The 18,135-nt window shown below is 42.0% G+C and overlaps 1 protein-coding gene and 1 non-coding gene across 2 annotated transcripts; one reads left to right on the top strand and one right to left on the bottom strand.

The window, feature by feature from the left end:
- Nucleotides 1–614: 614 nt before the first annotated feature.
- On the bottom strand, nt 615–914 carry LOC147828826 (signal recognition particle RNA). The gene has a single exon (XR_015450102.1).
- Nucleotides 915–1,006: 92 nt separating this feature from the next.
- Nucleotides 1,007–3,064, top strand: Rps29 (ribosomal protein S29). Its single transcript, XM_004835598.4, has 3 exons — nt 1,007–1,214; nt 1,419–1,518; nt 2,966–3,064. Exons 1-3 carry the CDS (start codon nt 1,153–1,155, stop codon nt 2,972–2,974), a joined length of 171 nt encoding a protein of 56 aa, XP_004835655.1. The 5' UTR covers nt 1,007–1,152; the 3' UTR covers nt 2,975–3,064.
- The last annotated feature ends 15,071 nt before the right edge of the window (nt 3,065–18,135 follow it).

The raw sequence follows: 18,135 nt of genomic DNA, 5'->3' as shown, positions 1-18,135 counted from the left end.
AACAAGCACACTATTTTTGATCAGCTCTTGTATTTTTGCTACTAGAAAAATGTTAATAAACTTTGCAAAATACATAAATAAAAAATAAGCAAGTCATTATTTCTGAGTCTGTCTTCAAGAGCTGGCATGAGATTGAGTAGACTAAGTGGGGGAAGATCCACCCTCAAGGCAGGCAGGAACCATCCAATCAACTAGGGGCCTGGACAGAAGGAAAAAAAAAAAAGAGAAAAGGGTTTTCTTGTCTTTGGAGCTGGGATCCTCTTTTCCTTCCCTTGGACATCAGAACTCCAGGTTCTCCAGCCTCTGTGCTGTAGTACTTACACTTGAAGCTCCACAGTTCTCAGGGTTTGGCTTCTGTCCAATAAAATGGAAGGAAATCAAAAGAAAAAAACTAGGAAGAAGCTCCTGTCGTTGACTCCTAATTATTACAGCTGACTTTAGTTGTTTTTTAAATTTATTCCAGTAGGTGTCAGTGCTGAGTTGTACTAAAAATCTGTTTCCCAAGCGTAGAATTGTTTGGAAAAAAATGTAAAAGGTTCAATTGACAGTCGGTGAAGACCGAATATGATCTGTTTATTAGAGATAGGGAATTTTACTTTTCTTGAAGTTTTCAAAAGAGACAGGGTCTCACTGTATTGCCCAGGCTGGAGTACAGTGGCTATTCACAGGCGCGATCCCACTACTGATCAGCACGGGAGTTTTGACCTGCTCCGTTTCCGACCTGGGCCGGTTCACCCCTCCTTAGGCAACCTGGTGGTCCCCCGCTCCCGGGAGGTCACCATATTGATGCCGAACTTAGTGCGGACACCCGATCGGCATAGCGCACTGCAGCCCAGAACTCCTGGACTCAAGCGATCCTCCCACCTCAGCCTCCCGAGTAGCTGGGACTACAGGCGCGCGCCACCACGCCCGGCACTCGAGTAGCAGGCAGGAGCGTACTAGAACCTGAGCTGTGCTGACGTCATGCACAGCCGGCCTAGGACGTCCCAGGCATTTTACTCCACTCACCCTCGTAGAAGCAGCGTTGCCACAGTGCGCACGCGTCACCTTTCAGTACTGCATTCTGGGTAAAAAAATGTGTCGGGAAAAATTTGAAGAGCGCATGCGTGCGGCGATTCCTTCCTTTTGCCTCTTCGTACCTGTGGAAGCAACATGGGTCACCAGCAGCTCTACTGGAGCCACCCGAGGAAATTCGGTCAGGGCTCTCGCTCTTGGTGAGAACAGATTGTGGTTTTAGGGAAGGGTTGCTCTGAGTCGGGAGGTGGCTGAAAATCCCACATAGACGGGCCCGCGAGTGGCGCGTGGGAGCAGACGGATCGGAGCTCCGCCATTATCCGCCCCGGCCGCCTGGGTGCGGAGTAGTGTGCGACGTGCTGCCTGCCAAAAACGTCTTGTCTTTTCCTTTGTTCGTTTTACAGCCGCGTTTGCTCCAACCGACACGGTCTGATCCGGAAATACGGCCTGAACATGTGCCGCCAGTGTTTCCGTCAGTACGCGAAGGATATCGGCTTCATCAAGGTGCGCGTCCTCCATGTTGGTGTGAGCGGGGAACGATAGGTCCTAGTGAGCGGCGTAGGCCAGGACCGCCCCCTGTTTGGTTAGCAGGGCTGTAGGTGGCGGTTGACACTGTCGAGGGTTCTGGAAGTTGGGTCAGTGTAATGGGGAGGGTGAAGACCTATGTATTTCTAGCCCCCTTTACTTTGCCAGTTTTAAATGTCATGTATTATGTTGGATAAAATGACTCCCTTCACAAGCGTCAGTACAGTTTAATTTTATATGTCATTTATCTGCCTTATTAATAACTTGTTGGGATTCGGTAGAAAAAGGACCTGCTATTTAGTAGTTGTATGACATAGATCACACAGTGTACCTCAATTCTTTCTTGGTTTCTAAAAATCACTTAAATCTGTATTTCTTATTAAAAATGAGAACAAATTTCTTTTTGGCCTTTTGCATAAAGTCACCAGCTCTCTGATTGATAATTATTTTGATTAAGGTATTGAGAAGCACCTAACTTGGTAATAAATACATGTCATGCCTCCTGGAGGCTGAGGCAGCAAGATTGCAATTTGAGTCCAGCCTGGGCAATTTAGCAACTTAGACCCTGTCACAAAAAGGACTGGGGATGGTCCTAGGTTCAACTCCCAGTGTCTCACATATAGTACACAGAGGCCAAAAACAAAGTGTTTGTGTTGATGTATTTAATGGGTTTAAGTTGTTAATGAGAGGTTTCAGTGGTGTAGTGGAGACAAAAATGGTCTTTAAATTCAGCATTGCTTAAATGCCTTTTTTTTTCTGAGACAGTCTCACTATGTAGTAGTTCAGACTGTGGTCTGGTCTTGAACTCACTGTATATGAGGGGCTAGCCCAGTGATCCTCCTGGGTCAGCCTTTCTAGGTCTGGGTTACAGGCATGGACCACCAGGACCTGCTGCACAAATGCTTAGTGGCTATATGCCTGATGCTACAAGGTGGAGTGAAACTCAGTGGCAGTGAAAATGTCACAGATGAGAGCAGGATAGCTAACCCTACCAATAGATTTGTGACTTTAGTTTTCCAGGAGGTAAGACTATAATTAAAGTAACCTATTTTGTAACCACCCTGAGCATTTGGTACAGATCATTTTGTGTTGCTTTGTGTTAGGGAATACTGCTTTGAGGGAAGGAGTAAAAATACAGGTACTGGTTGGGGATTTAGCTCAGTGGCGCTGTGCCTGCCTTGAAAATGCAAGGTCCTGAGTTTGATCTGGGTGTGTGTGGGGTACAGGTACTAAAAAACCAGTCTAAAAGTTGAGGTTCATGAAGTGCTTTAGGCGTTCAGCAGATGTTTAAAACACTTAGTTCATGGTAGTGAGCTTGGATGGGTCTTAATTTCTGTAGTTCATATCATTCTATAATGAGCCACTTTCTGTGAGAATCCAGTTTAAAGCATTTAAAAATCTTTTCCTGTGTGCTTTTTCTTTTCAGTTGGATTAAGTGATCTTCAATGGACATTATTCAAGACATCCATTCAGTGGAAGAGACATGCTAATTCTTTGTACATAAAATAAAAAATTTAAAAGTTTCCATTTATGTGTTTTGATATGAAAAGCATAGTTGACTGGTAGAAATTTCCTTTTCAAAATCTATTACTAATCAATTGTAATGAATTTATTTTCAAAATATGTGCCTTATTTTCCATCAGTTGAGAACTTTGGTAAATACTGGTTCTTTGAAAAACATTTTATTGTATAAAATGCTTTCTGTATACAGGAATATTTAACACAAGACTGAGAAATAGTCTGAAGAATAATTGATACACTGCTCTGAGCTGGGGCAGTAGGAAACCAGTTGAAAAAATTTTGGGGAAAGAAGGCTGTCACTGAAGCAGTCTTTGGAGTATTTAGGTGGGTGGGTTGCCACTTGTCTAAATAATGGTCTTGAGAGCCATTTACTGAGGGCTTTTTAAAGGGTGAAGTGTGGCTTTAACGGTGGTGCAGGTGACAAGACTGGGAGTGAAAATACGCGGCAGTCTTTGAACTCCACACTGTCAGCACCTGGGAGCCTGAGCTCTACCTCTTCTGAGTGTATTTGAGCAGGAGACCCAGGGTGAGTGAGCATCCAGTTGTCATCCGCTTGGATGACAAATGAATTTCTAGGCACAGGATATTGCACTGAATGAAAAGCCAACTCAGTTAACTGGGTTTATGTGAAGTTCACTGGCCTTTGTGAACAAGAAAGGTTTTACTGGAAGCCGTATGTGTAGTCTTGAGTCCCAGCATCCCTTAGGAAGATTTCAAGTTTTATTCCAGCTTGTCCAACCTAATGAGACCCTATTTCAAAAAGAAAGAGGTGGGGAGGTAGTTCATAAAGTTGGTTTTATTTTGCAAGTTTTGTTGGCATAAGAGTACAAGCAGGGGAACAAGGCTGTTGGCCAATGATCCAGGCACGAGATCTCGGCTTTGACTAAGAGGGCAATGGACAGGATTTGTTTAAGGATTAGATGTGGAAGATGGAGCAAAGAATGGGATTCTCAAGGATTTTTGACTTGAGCAGCTTGAAAAATTGTTGAGATGGAACTGAAAAACTGGTTTAGTGAAGTTTTGCACATTGTAAGTTTGAGATGCCTGTTAGACGTCCAAGTGCAGCTGTCTTAACGCATTTGTGTAAATTTTCACCTGAATTTTAGCAGAATTTGAGATGAGTTAACTTTGATTCCCTGAAAGTATATTTTGTAATGTGGTCTAAGCTCAACAGACTAGGACAAACATACATAGAAGAGAGGACCTGTTACTCCAGGGTTCGTGGGTAGGAAATATGAGGATTCAGCGAAGCATATTGTGATGGAGGGACATTTAAAAGTGTCATAGAAGGGCTGGGGATTTAGCTCAGTGGGTCCAGCACCTGCCTTGCAATCGCAAGGTCCCGAGTTTGATCTCCGGTACCAAGAAAAAAAGTGGCGTAGGGCCAGGGATTTAGCTCAGTGGTTCCGCCGCCTGCCTTGCAAGTGCGAGGACCTGAGTTTGATCCCCGGTACCAAAAAAAAAAAAAAAAGAAAAAATGTGGCATAGAAGCCAAGTGAGGAAGTGATACCTTGTTACCAGGGAGCAGTTAACTGTATTACATGCCTCTGATAAGGCAGAATTGATCACTCGTCTGACAAGGAAATTGACAGAAGGAAAGCTGGAGTGGGAAAATCTTGTCTTAACTGCAGCTAAACTATTTGTGCAAATGTTTTGAGAACAGATGAATGAACGTGGCCAGTGTACCTCCAAGCCTGAGTTTCATAGCTCACTGCTGCTCTTAGCGGAGTCCCAGGAGTATGTGATAATAAATTGTAGTTGCTACTGGGGAAGTTTCCAGAAAACCAGGTTTTGATTCAGACTGCTAAGGGCGGGGGGTGTGGGGGGAAAGTGGCAGACAGGGTTGAGTGTGTAGGAAAGCTTTCTGGTAATGAAATTGTGCTGCGTGTTGGAGATTGTGAGGGTGGATGAGAAGCTGTTGGCCAAGCGAATGTGAAGAAAATTTGAGATGAGAATGAAAGGAACTTGAAACTCATTTAGTGATTTAGGATGTGGGGTGGGTTTGGTGTCTGAATCTGGGATGAGCTGGTCTTTGATCTGGTGTGATGGCCCTGTGTACCTTCTGTAGCTGTCCAGTGCCTTAGGAACCCGTGGGAGGGAAACACTAGCCAGTCCCAGCCCTTGGGTGTGTGTTAGTGGGAGGGGGCTGTGGTTAGGTAGTCTGGATTCTTCATTACGGATGACTCATACCCGATAAAGAAATTTGTTTTGAAAGTTGTTATGTGCAAACCTTATTCCAAGGGCTTTATGTGCATTTCCTGTTTTTTTTTTTTTTGGTGTTTGAGATGGTTTCACTATGTAGTTCAGGCTGACTTTGAACTCCTGAGGAATCCTGCCTCAGAACTCCCAGGTGCTGGGGTTAGAGACACGTGCTCCCACACCCAGTTTACATTTCCTTTTTCAAGTGTTAGAATACTTCTCAGTAAATATTCTTGTTGCTTAGCTGAGGAATTTGGAGCTTAGTAATTAAGTAATTTCCCCCTGTTCTCCTAAAGAAAGACAAAACTAGGGGCCGGGGATTTAGCTCAGTGGTTTCCCCGCCTGCCTCGAAAACACAATGTCCTGAGTTTGATCCCCGGTACCAAAAAGCAAAAAAACAACAAAAAAAGAAAGACTAAACTGGACTGGAACTTGGTCTGTCTGGCATTCACAACACAGGTTAAATGACTGTCTACTTCTTGTCCCCAAATACCAATTAGTGGAGGGCTGGAGCTCTATTTCCTTCATATTACTGCACAGAGCAAGATGCCTTGTATATTAGCAGAGGGTCTTCAATTGTTAGGGAACTGCATTACTTAGTAAAAACTCAATAAATGTTGGTGGCAAAATATGATAGATGCTATTAAAAGAGGCCCAAATAACCACTGGAGTGTAGAAGATACACAAGTTTGGGTCCTGTTTTAACCTGTTTGGGCTTCTGTAGCAGAGCACTGGGTGGCTTAAACAGTAGCCGTTTATTTCTCAGAGTCGGGGAAGCTGGGAAGTCCAAAATCAAAGCACCAGATTCTTTCTGTGTCTGACAAGGGATGTTTTCTGATTTGCAGATGGTGCCTTCTGTCTTTGTCCTCACATGGTAGATGGGGCAAACCAGTTTCCTTGGACCTATTTTATAAAGGCACTAAATATATGAGAATGGGGCCCTCGTGACTTAATCACACCCCCAAGCTTTACCTAAAGCTGTCACCTTTCTGAGTATGGTAGCTTGTGCCTGTAATCCTCCCACTGGGGAGAAAGAGGCTGGAGGAGTACATGTCTCAGGCCAGCCTGGTTTACCTGAGACCCTGACTCAAACCCTAAAAACCAAAGCAAACGAAAGCAATCAATCTGTTGTAATCCCAGAATTTAGGCTGAAGCAGGAAGATTGCTGTGAGTTCAAGGCCAACTTGAGCTACATGGTGAGATCTTGTTTCAAAAATAAAAGAAAATAAAAATAATCACCCTGGGGATTAGGATTTCAACATGAGTTTCGGGGGGGGGGCTCTAGGCCATAGCAGCTCCTGTAATATAACTGTGAAGTGTAATCCCCATTTTACAAATGAGACAACCGAGGCACAAAGATTAATTTTCCCAAGATTGTACAGCCAGTGAGAGTCAAATCAGACAGTGTCTCAAAAACTACTTTTCCAGGCCAAGGATTTAAAAATGCTCAGTGGTGCCACCACCTGCCTCGCAAGCGCAAGGTCCCAAGTTCAATCCCAAGTACCAAAAAATAACCCCCCCAAAACAAAAAACCCCTTCTTTTCCACTCAACGATAACGTCTAACAGTAAAGAAATGCTTTAGTATATGTTGGAATTCTACAAAATAGTTTAGAGAACTAACTTTCAACAGAAATTGTGTATCTGGTACAATTTTACTTTTTTTTTTTTTTTAGTACCCGGGACCGAACTCAGGTCCTTGTGCTTGTGCAGCAGGCGGTGAAACCACTGAGCTAAATCCCCAGCCCCCACAATTTTACTATATTAAAGAGAAAGTGTGCAGAAAAAATAAACCCAGAAAGAAGGAAATGTGGGTCGGGGTTTCGCGGCCTGTTGCGCAAGTGCAAGGACCTGAGTTCAATCCCCAGTACCAAAAAAAAAAAAGAAAGAAAAAGAAGAAGGAAACGTGTCAGTATTAGGAGTGACTGCCCTCGGGCGATGGAATCATGGGTGATGCAATCTGAAGTGGTGTCAGATTCCTTTAGGGCTCTGATTGTGATTGCCACCTATTGATTACTTCCTTGGGACCCTCTACAAACCAAGCTCATCTCTACAAGAAAAAAGGTAGAAATATTGAGGGCTTTTGTGTTTTCCTAGAATCTTCTTATTTCCAGGATAACCATTCCTGATTGTTTCAGTGCTCCTCTAAGGCATGTTTTAGAGGGATCTTTGGTGTTCTCTGAATTAATTCCACTTCTTGTAGTACCTGGTAGTACCTGCCTCACACAGCGCACTTCACAAGGCAGCGATGCAGGAAAAATGAATGAATGAATGAGCAGATTTGGTAACGACTTTAATTTGGTTGGGCAGCACCGCTTCTTCACTTCTTATGAGTCCTCTTCTACCATTAAAGAAAGACCAGAGGGCCAGGGATTTAGCTCAGTGGTTCTGCTGCCTGCCTCGAAAGTCCTGAGTTTGATCCCCGGTACCAAACAAACAAACGAACAAACTATTCTTGCCTGGGGATTTAGCTCATTGGCACTGCGCCTGCCTTGCAAGAGCAAGGTCCTGAGTTCGATCTCCAGTACCAAAAGGAAAAAAAGACCAGAGACCTTGGCCTTCAAACAGCAGTGGTCTGGCTGGGCATTTAGCTCTGTGGTTCCAGTGCCTGCCTTGCAAGCGCAAGGTCCCAGGTTCAATCCCTGGTACAAAACAATATCAACAACAACAAAACAAACAGCAAGCAGTCTGCATAGCTAATACCCCCAAAGTATTAAGGCAGCCAGCTTTGTGTAACCTCTGCCCGTGATAGTTCTTGTTGAAAACTATATTTGATAGCAATTGGTACCTTAAGGATATGGCCTTTTTGGGCAGGCAGAGAAAAACTCTTTTAGTGATGATTAGGAGGGGTATATACTGAATTTCCTCAATATCTTTCTAAGTTGAAAAACAGGAAAAAGGGAGAAGGCTGAGCTACTAGATGCTTTCTAAGAGTTAACTAGAACACAAAAGGCTCAGTACGCTGAGAACATTGTATGTAGAATCAGAGCCATACAGAGGCCAAGGGTTAGCTCAGACTACTATGGGTGCTAGTTCCAGGTGTTCTCTTTTTAGAGTTTTTTTTTTTTTTTTAGAGTTTTGAAACTAAGCCAGGTATGGTTGTGCATGCCTGTAATCCTAGCATTCTGGGATGATGAGGCAGAATTGCAAGTTTGAGTCCAGCCTGGGCAATTTAGCAAGACCCTGTCTTAAACAAACAAACAGACAAACAAAACTGGTGTGAAGGCCCTGAGTGGTTCAATCTCCTGAACTAGAAAACAAAACTGAAAACTAAATGGGAAGTGACAAGTTTAATCTTGAGGGGTTAATTATGATTCAATGTGTCTTGAATTTAAAGTCCTTTGATAAACTGGGCATGGTGGCACACATCTGTAAATTCCAGCACTCAGGAGGCTGAGGTAGGAGAATTGCAAGTTCGAGGCTAGGCTGGGTACATAGTGCGTTCAAGCCCAGCCTGCACGACATAGTGAGACCCTGTCTCAAAAAAAAAGTTTTATCTAAAGTCATTTGATTAATTAGAAAATAGTTTTTAAAAGCCAGAACTGGCTTTCTTTGTTGATTGAAAATTCTTTTGTAAACAGACGAACTTGAGACTTATTGCTGAATGATCAGTTGGAGTTAGACACAATGCACGAATAACATGTGCTCTGATAAACGGATGTGGTTGTGTCTAATATGAATCTTCATAATTCAACATGTAATGTGTTGTAGCGATGCACTACTAGCAGGCTACATGGATAAGAAATTCTCATTTAAGAAGAGCTCAATTGCTGGACGTGAGAAATTGGGGGCAATGGTTCTACAGGAAATAGAATTGCAAGAAATTTACGCTGGAATTCCGGGTTTGGAGATTTATGATGATGTTCCAGAAGAAGATGACATGACTGTATTTGAATAAATGTGGATTATTGTACATGAAAAAAAAAGACATGAGCCCTACTGTGTCTTTTGTAGCAAAAGTTAATATAAGATATTTATTTTATATAATCTATTTTATATAAATATCTATTTTATATAAAGATTATATTTATTTTCTAGGAAATATGGTGCTGAGTTGCTAACTTGCCCAGGTTTGGCTTTTACCTGTGATCCTCCAGTTTCACTGGGTTTACAAGCATGTACTGCTGTGCCTGGCTCTCACTGATGCTTTTTTTTTGGTACCGGGGATCAAACTCAGGACTTTGCGCTTTTGAGGCAGGCTCCAGAACCATTGAGTTAAATCCCCAGCCCCTGACTGATGCTTTTGATGTCCTTGGTCAGCTTACCAGACCTGGCATACTGTCACTAGAGGTTTATTATAAAACATTTATTAATTGAGATAACCTTGAAATATAAGGCATCACTAATGCATAAGAAAGGGAGTGCACATCCATTGAAAGAGACTGGCTAGAGCTGCTGAGGTCAGGAAAAAAGGGTGGCGAAGTATCTGGAGAAATGAGGAGTAGGGGGAGACTGGCATTCAGAGAAAAACCAAGCCTTCTTTCTGATGGTATTTATATTGGTTCTGTTTTCAGGAATGTGGGATCCCATGGATCTCTCTGACCATGTTTTAGGACAGGCTCATATTCAGGAGCAACTCTGTAACTGCTTATGCTCTGTAATCTGGGTTCCAAAGGGGAGCATTGTAGGTGTGCATGTGATTTTAGCTGGTGCAGCAGTGAGAGAAAAGAATGCTGTAGTTTAATCACGTAAGAGTGTGATGCACACCGTGCCACCCAATAGTGATTGTGCCAATTGTGTAATAGCTCCTTTCACTGACACTCCATTGCCAAACACTGGGCATTAACAGCAAGAGCTGGAAAAATCAATAAACCTTTTCCCAGGGAACCAAAGATATGTGACTTACTAAAACCCTTAACAGTAGCCCATAAAGAGTAATATCTCATTGTATTAATGCCCTAAATAATGACAAGATTGCACATTAAAGGATTAATTGACAGAGTGGTAAACATTCATGGAAGCACAGACAAATCAATAAAATAATAAAATAAAAAGCAATGGAACTGTCTCTTGGCAGTCTGGTTAGTTGAGTCTCATAAACTGAGCCTGGGTCACCTTGTGTCCTCATTTCATGTACCCATGAATCCCATTTCATGGTGACACTTGTGCATCTATTTTTCCTTTGATGATAATGAACTCTTATTAACATTCATGAAGATTGAGTGTGGACATCTAGCACAGATGATGTATTCAGTCAACCACAAAAGAACAGGCATTGAGAAAACTAATTCATATTTAGATCTACAGTGAAAAGATAGGGCTGGTCCATTCCACCAGCACTGACACACTCGGCAACCCAAGGCAGGTTCACCCTGTGTGCAAAGGGTACAGGGGACAAGTGCCATTGGTACACGATTTTGCTTAGGCCAGTTCTGTCAAACATTTTAGCTTCTGGAATTCTGAACAGTCCTTTGACTTTGTTAGTAGTGTTCACTCAGGTCTCACAGGGAGAAGGCATCTTTTATATCATGGACTGAAAATAGAATGTCCAACTTTTTGGGGGGATGCTGCCTTTTAATTCTCAAATTCCTCTATCTTCTTACCTTAATCTGTTGTCAAGGCAGAAGTCATTTGCAGCCCTTGGGAAAAACACTATTCTTGCTGGGTGTGGTGATGCACATTTGTAATCCTAGTCCTAGGGAGGCCGAGGGAGGATGATCAATAGTTTGAGGCTAATCTGGATTACATAGCAAGTTCAAGACCAGCATAGACAACATGGTGAAACCCTGTCTCAAAAACAAAAACAACTAATAAACAAAAACCAAGAGAAGGGAACAAAACAACAAACCTACTACTCTTCTATATCTGGATTGCTAACTTTTGGATGTTCCATTTGAAATATGTCTTCAGGGCTAAAGTTTTATAACACCAGGATTTTATATTTGTTATATTTGTTTGGATTTTATAGAGTGGTCTCATATACATCATCTCTGCTGATCTTCACAACAGCTTTGCCGGACAAGCAGAACAAAGGTTATTATTTCTTTCTTATGTGTCAGAAAACAGACTGGTAGGGATTAAGTGACTTACTCAAAGACACACACTACTAAGTTGTGGAACCATAATTTGATTGCCTGACTCCAAGCCCAAGGCTTTCTCCGCTATTCCGTGTTGTTGATGCTATTTACTCTACTTCTTTGTAGGATATTTTTGTATTTTCTTTGGTAATCTATTCAGACACAGTTTCCTTCAAGGTTTTCTACATAGTCAGAGCCTTCATTATCTGATTCCCGATATTGCAGCATCTTTATTACCAAGGCACTAAAGCATGGTGACTATGAGTGCTTCTCATTTGGGCCTTTCATTATAGGTTTTCTAAATACACCTACTTCTTGTTAATGACTTTAATTTGTTTCTGAAACTGCTGCCACTAAATTAAAAGCTGTTAAATGATTACTTTTAATAGCAAAAATTATGTGTTCTATCATATCACAGCATACTCAATTTTCACAAATGAGAAAAATATGCCAATTAAGGAGTAAAAAAATAAAAGCTTACGAAACTAGTGTGGCATAATTTGAAAGTATTCAGATACCAACTGATGTATGGAAATCCCTGTCTTGCACTAAATTCTAAAGTCAACACAGATCCTACAAGTTGAAGGTACAATGACACAGGCTAAAAATTCCCATTCCAAAGGAATAGGAGAATAGGAAAGAATTGGACCAAAGCAAGACCAAAACCTGATGGGGCAAACATTTAATCCTATAGCTCCAAGACCAGCATCTAGGGCACATGGTTGTAAGATGTGAATTCCAGAAGGCTTGGGTAGTCCCAGCACTCTGGTCCCGCCAGTTGTAGCCCACTGGCCTCTCATGTGAGCTGGTTTTGCTTTCTTGTGGCTTTCCTTAGCAGGTTTCCTGGCAGGTTCCTGGAATCTCTGAATTCCTGGGGTCTCCACTGCACCTCTGGCTCCATTCCCATAGTTTCATGCACTCACTTTCCAGGGACACTTTACCCAGTATCCTAGGCATTCCTTTAAAATCTGGTTGGAAGCCTCCCTGACTCTACAACTCATGCATTCTGCATGGCTCAACAACCAACCTCACATGGATGATCCCAAGGTCTGCTGCCAGTGGGAGCAGTATCTGGGTCCCCTTGAATCATGGCAACAGCAGTGTCTGGGTGTCTGAGCATAGTGAAATGAATCCTGGAGAACCAATTCTCTAGGAGACTTTTTTTTTTTAATAGCAAAACATTTATTGGTACATTTTAGGCATACATAATGATAACCTTCAACATAGGGAGTTTGCACCTGTACATTATACATTCTGCCTATTTTTTCTCACCCCAAACCCTCTCCCCTCCCTATGTACAAAAGCTTTGTTTCCTTTTCTTCCTTCTATTTTCATGTTTTTTTCTTGTTTCTTCCTTCCTTTCTCCCTCCTTCCCTTTCCATTTGAACACTTTCTTCCCATTTCCCAACATCCAATATACATCTTAGTCCTTATTTCCAAGTTCAGGTTCTCACACCAGAGAAACAATGCAATATTTAAACATGTGTGTCTAATTTATTTATTTATTTATTTTTTCTAATTTATTTCATTTAAGAGTATAGGGAGACCCTTCTTGAGCAGGTGTTCCAGGAACCCTTTTTTGTAATGAGATATTGATGATTTTACACCCTTAAGTCTGCAGTGGGTGAGGTCTTGGTGATTTCTGAAAGAACTTCATGGCATCTTTCATCTTGTCCTTGTACAGAGTACTTGGTTTTCTTTTTAGTGGTCTAATCTCTTCAGTAATTCACTTCCTTTGCCCCAAGTTTATATGTTGTTCCTTCTGGGCCAAAATTTAAGTTTTAAAAATTATTATGCCAGGGCCAGGGATTTAGCTCAGTAGTGCCACGCCTGCCTTGAAAGTGCAAGGTCCTGAGTTCGATCCTCGATACTGGAAAAAAAATTACTATGTCTTGCTTTTTGTACCTAATTCTCACTGTAAACCTGGTTAAAAGTAGTCAGCAGTACCCATGCCAGAGCCTAAACATGGAGCTGCCTTGAAATTTCCTCTGCCAAATCAATTAGTCCACTGGAATTAATCTCAGTCTCCTGCAAAGTCTTAGGGCATGGGCAAAATGTAAAACAGATTTTTTTTTTTCTAGAGTGTAACTTGCATGGCTTCTAATCCAATTTCCAAAAGATCCTCATTCCTGAATGAGACCACAGGACCTGGACTTTCTGCTTTCATTCCTGTTGACATTTTGATCTTCAGAATTTTGTCTAGAATCACTCATCAGGCTCTGGTTACAGCATTCTAGGGCTTCTCTAGCCTGCTTCTCCAAACTTTTCTAAATTCTTCCTCTAAACAACTTCCAAAGGCTTCTAAACTACATGGTCAGATACAGTCACAGTGATGACCCCACTTCTGGTACCATTTTTGTATTAGTCAGCTTTCCTGTTGCTAGGACAAAATACCTGACATTCACAACTTAAAGGATTAGAGGTTTATTTTGGCTGACAATTCAATGAGTTTAGTCCATGGTTGGCTGGCTCCAAGGCAGAAATAGCAGGGTGAAAGGGCAAGGTGGAGGAAAGGTGCCCACATCACAACATCCAGAAAACAGAGAGAAGGGAGGAGCAGGGGACAAGAATACACCCTTCAAGTTGTGCCCCCAGTGACTTGCCTCTTCCAACCTGGCCCTACTACCAAACAGCATAGTCAATTATGAACTCATAGTCAACTATAAACTCATCAATGAAACATCCAGTCATCTTTTGCTCCATTTTAAGCACAATGTTTCCTTTTAGATCACTTTGTATATCTGATTATTTTATACTTATTTCTTCCATTACAATTAATCATTGAAAGCTGATAATAGAATGAGAAGCATATGTTTTTTTCTATTCATTTTAAACTGAAAATGAATTTTTGAACTAGATGCTTCAACATAAAGAGATATATTGTCTGCTTAGTGTGTTTGTATGTGTGTGTGTATAAACACAATAGTACACCATGACCTCCAGGGAAACTGAGAACAAATCCTTTAATAACAAAGGAACAATTTCATAGGAAAAGAATCAGGTTCTATTGTGGATGAGAATAGTCTTGTCTATATTTCCTGCTCAAGTTGTTCACACTCTGCTGTCAACAGGCTCCTCTAGCCTGAGGGAGTTCAGGACATTTATTTCCTGATATTGGTGACTCTACTCAAGAAGAATGTTTTAATACAATCTCAAACTGGAGTTCAGGCTGGAGTAGAGATTTCTCTTCTTTTCCTTAGGGGTATGTTACTATTGTTTAGCGACAATAAAAATTTTTTTTGGTACTGGGGATCAAACTCGGGACTTTGTGATTGCAAGGCAGGCGGCAGAACCACTGAACTAAATCCCTGGCCCTAGCAACAATAAAATTTTTGTAGTAAATATTATTCTTGGTAACTCAAGGATAGTAAGGTTAAAAAAAAAACTACTGGCGCAGGACATATACATATTACTAGAAAAAGCTCACTCTTTTCAACTAAATTCACAAGATTTTGTCAAACAACTGATGGGTAGATGCTCAGTGTTTTGTGTGTTGGCCTTTTATGTTCACCTTACTCAGTTTAAGTCCAAAATTTGCGGTCCACATTCTTGGAAAGAAAGAATGCTGTTGGGTTGACCTTTATTTAACAAGAAGAAACCTTCAACTGGATCAGGGATCTCTTATAACACTGTGATTGACTTTTCAAATAAGTAATGTTTCCTGTTTGAGAGGAGACATGATGTTCCTGTTATTTCTCCCCCCCCCCCCCTTTCTGTTTGGCATCATTGAACATTTATTTATTGTTAAGTGCTTTTAAACAATGCACTTTAAGCCAAAGCAGTGCTTAGGCCTAATATGCCCCAGGAGAATCTCACAAACAGCTATATAGGCTTAGGAAGCTAGATGGCAGAGTAATCACACAGTTAAAAGTCTCTATATGAAGTAGAGAAAAGCTAAGCCTTTCTTCAATTAAAAAAAAAGAAATTCCTGCTTACTTGTCTAAATGATAGCCTAATGTGATGGTTTAAAAGAAACAATTTTTAAGGTTAAAAAAAATCAGAAAAATTTTCCTTGTGCCAGAGATTTGATGGTCATAGCTACCTTCATGCATTAGAGCTTCTTTCAAAGAGTAACAGGATGCATTACAGGGGTGGGCTTGGCAGCAGCCTGAATAACAAGTGTCTTTCAAGCCTTTCCAATGACTGGCCTGTTACTTAAGGTTCTATCCATTGTAACTCTTTCTGTTCCTCAGGCTCATGTCCTTGAAGGGGATCAATCCCTTTACGTTATGATGATGAGTAATAAAGTAAATGACTTAAAAAGTAACTAAGATATTTGATTTAAAAATTATGCAACCATAGGAGAATATGATAGGGCAGTAAGTACCTGGAGCTCTGTAGTCAGGCTATCAAGCTTCTAATTCTTAGTCCTGTGACCTTGGCCAAGTTATATAACTTCTTTAAGCCTTGTTTTCCTTATTAGTAATAATGAGGCTTATAGTAGTACCCATCTCACAGAATTGCTGTTGTTTTTATGAGAAGTGACCACTGTGACATTGTGTAATAAGATACAGGTATCTCAGTTCCTGGAACACAGCTCCTAAAACCCTTGGAGTCTCTGAAGTGATAAATGTTTTTGTGAGTTCATAGATAACTGGTACCTGGGAGCTCCTGGAGAGTCTCAACTGCTTGCTGTGATTAGAGGGTGAGAGGTTAAGCCCATCAAAAGAATTCTGCAAGGACCAGCCTGGGGCCTCTATGCCTCTATGCCCCTCTCTCCTGGGAACTGTTTCTGTTTCTCTCTCTCTCTCTCTCTCTCTCTCTCTTTCTCTCTCCCCCCTCCCTCTCCCTCTCTCTCTCTCTCTCTCTTCCTCTCCATAAGAGTGTGTTTCTTATGAATCAGGCCCCATGATTAACCTGCTCATGACAGAGTACCACAGACAAGGTGGCTTAAACAATGTTTTGTTTTCTCATGGCCCTGGAGGCTACAAGTCCATGATCCATGTTCCAGGGTTGGCTGTGATGAGGCCTCTCTTCCTGACTTGCAGATGTTCACTTCTTCCCCTGTCCTTACTTGGCCTTTCCCATGTGTGCATGCATTCCTGGTGTCTCTCCTTCTAAAGACACCAGTTCTGCTGGATCAGGGCCCTGCCCTTATGACCATATTTAGTCTTATTTACCTCCTATCTCCAGATAAGATTGCACTGGCAGCCAGGGCTTTAACCTACAGATTTGGCAGTGGGCAGGGAGAGGGTATGTATGGTGATGCATGATTCAGTCCCTAACAACCCCATTCACTAGAAATTGAGAAGTGTAGAGGAAGTCCCGATAGAATGACTTTCACTACCAAACCCTGTACACTGACTGTAGCACTGTTCCCAGGTCAGGCCATGAAGTCACAAAGCTGACTGGCAGGGCTGCCTACACACCCCAGCACAGCTGGAGGAAGCTGTTCCTACAAGTTTTCTCTGGCCTTGAAGTGCAAAGTTGGTTGACTCACTTGTGTAGTTTCATCCTTTACTGGTCCCTTTTGACTCCTTTTTACCCAAATAAAACCCAGGAGGGATGGCTTAGCACTGTTTGCATTTGTTGATTGCTCAAGCTATGAACTAACTGCCTTCACATTTTAAGCATTGATCTTAATTGTGAAAGAAAAAGGCTTTTCAGGAATCAGTAAACTGGTAAGGAGAGATTTCTTGGGATACGTACCTTTTAACTCCTTCTAGACCTCCTTTTAATATTCCCTTGAGATTTAATCTCTTTGGACAGGGCCAAAAAGAGAGGTGGGAGGGGGCCAGGGATTTAGCTCAATGGCACCGTGCCTGCCTCGAAAGTGCAAGATCCTGAGTTCCATCTCTGGTAAAGAGGTGGGAGGAAGTAAGTGCATCCCAAGTTTGGGGGAATGCTGGAAATCATTCCTGGATCCTGGAAGGCCCTGCCTTGCAGATTTCATGGTGAATCTTCTCTCTCTCCTTGCTGTCTATTGCTGTTCCTTTCTTTCAACTTTTCTTCAAGATTGAAGGGCTGTAGCCAGTGGGGGCTTCTTGCTGGTAGAGAGTCAAGGTACCATACAGGATCTCATGGAGAAAGTACTCACTCAAGAAAGAGCAAACTGCCTTTTGCATCAGACCCACTGTTACGAGAGCCCCTTTACCCTTTAATGCATGATTTAGCCCAGATGACCTAATCACCTCTTAAAGATACTACCTCCAAATACCATTAACAAGTGACCTTGGGGATTAAGTTTCTAACACAGGGATTCTAGGGGACAGACATTCCAACCATAGTATTAACCTGACAGTGCTTTAAAGATCAAGAGTCCCAGGTGCACAGTGGCAGTTTGCAGCCAGGTGATGTTACCTTAATTAGACTCTCATGACTTATGCCTAGGATCCTCTCACTGCCATCCCAGAACCAAGCCTCCATCTGTCACGTTATTTCCATTTCTGACAATTTTACTGACAAAGCTGTGTTGAAATCATATCCTCTCCATTAATAGGGATATCTAGAAGATAAAAAGTGAGCTCCAAGAAAAGCCTGGCCTGCTGTTGGACCCTAAAAAAAGGGGCACAGGGCGGGGGATTTAGCTCAGTGGTTTTGCTGCCTGCTGCGTAAGTACAAGGATCTGAGTTCGATCCCCGTACCAAAAAAAAAAGGGGCACATTTTTCTTCTCATTGTTATTCATTGGTATATACTTACATTATTTTAAAATTGAGCATTTTCATTACTGGGGCTGAATGTAAGTCTGTTAGAAATCAGCAAGGAAGGCCTGGCTGGGCTAAATGACAGCACATGCAGAGCGATAATGAACAGCATGAGGAAGAACATGACGGCTTCTAGATGAACAGCAGAGGCAGGGCTGTGAGACTTGCAACAGGGATACCTCCTCATGGGCTGGTGTGGTCTGAGTAGCTTTGCAG

The sequence above is a fragment of the Heterocephalus glaber genome, unplaced genomic scaffold (assembly GCF_053883595.1).
Source record: "Heterocephalus glaber isolate CG9 unplaced genomic scaffold, H.glaber_assembly_v1.0 deba00000901, whole genome shotgun sequence".
NCBI lineage: Eukaryota > Metazoa > Chordata > Mammalia > Rodentia > Bathyergidae > Heterocephalus > Heterocephalus glaber.
The sequence above is the reverse complement of the archived record's forward strand: the minus strand, read 5'-3'. Positions and strand labels throughout refer to the sequence as shown.

What these genes read in the sequence shown, in the direction of transcription:
- Rps29 (XM_004835598.4), top strand. Translation starts at nt 1,153, where the DNA reads ATGGGTCACCAGCAGCTCTACTGGAGCCACCCGAGGAAATTCGGTCAG. An exon ending in GGTCAGGGCTCTCGCTCTTG is followed by an intron (nt 1,215 to 1,418) that starts GTGAGAACAGAT and finishes TTCGTTTTACAG; the next exon opens with CCGCGTTTGCTCCAACCGAC.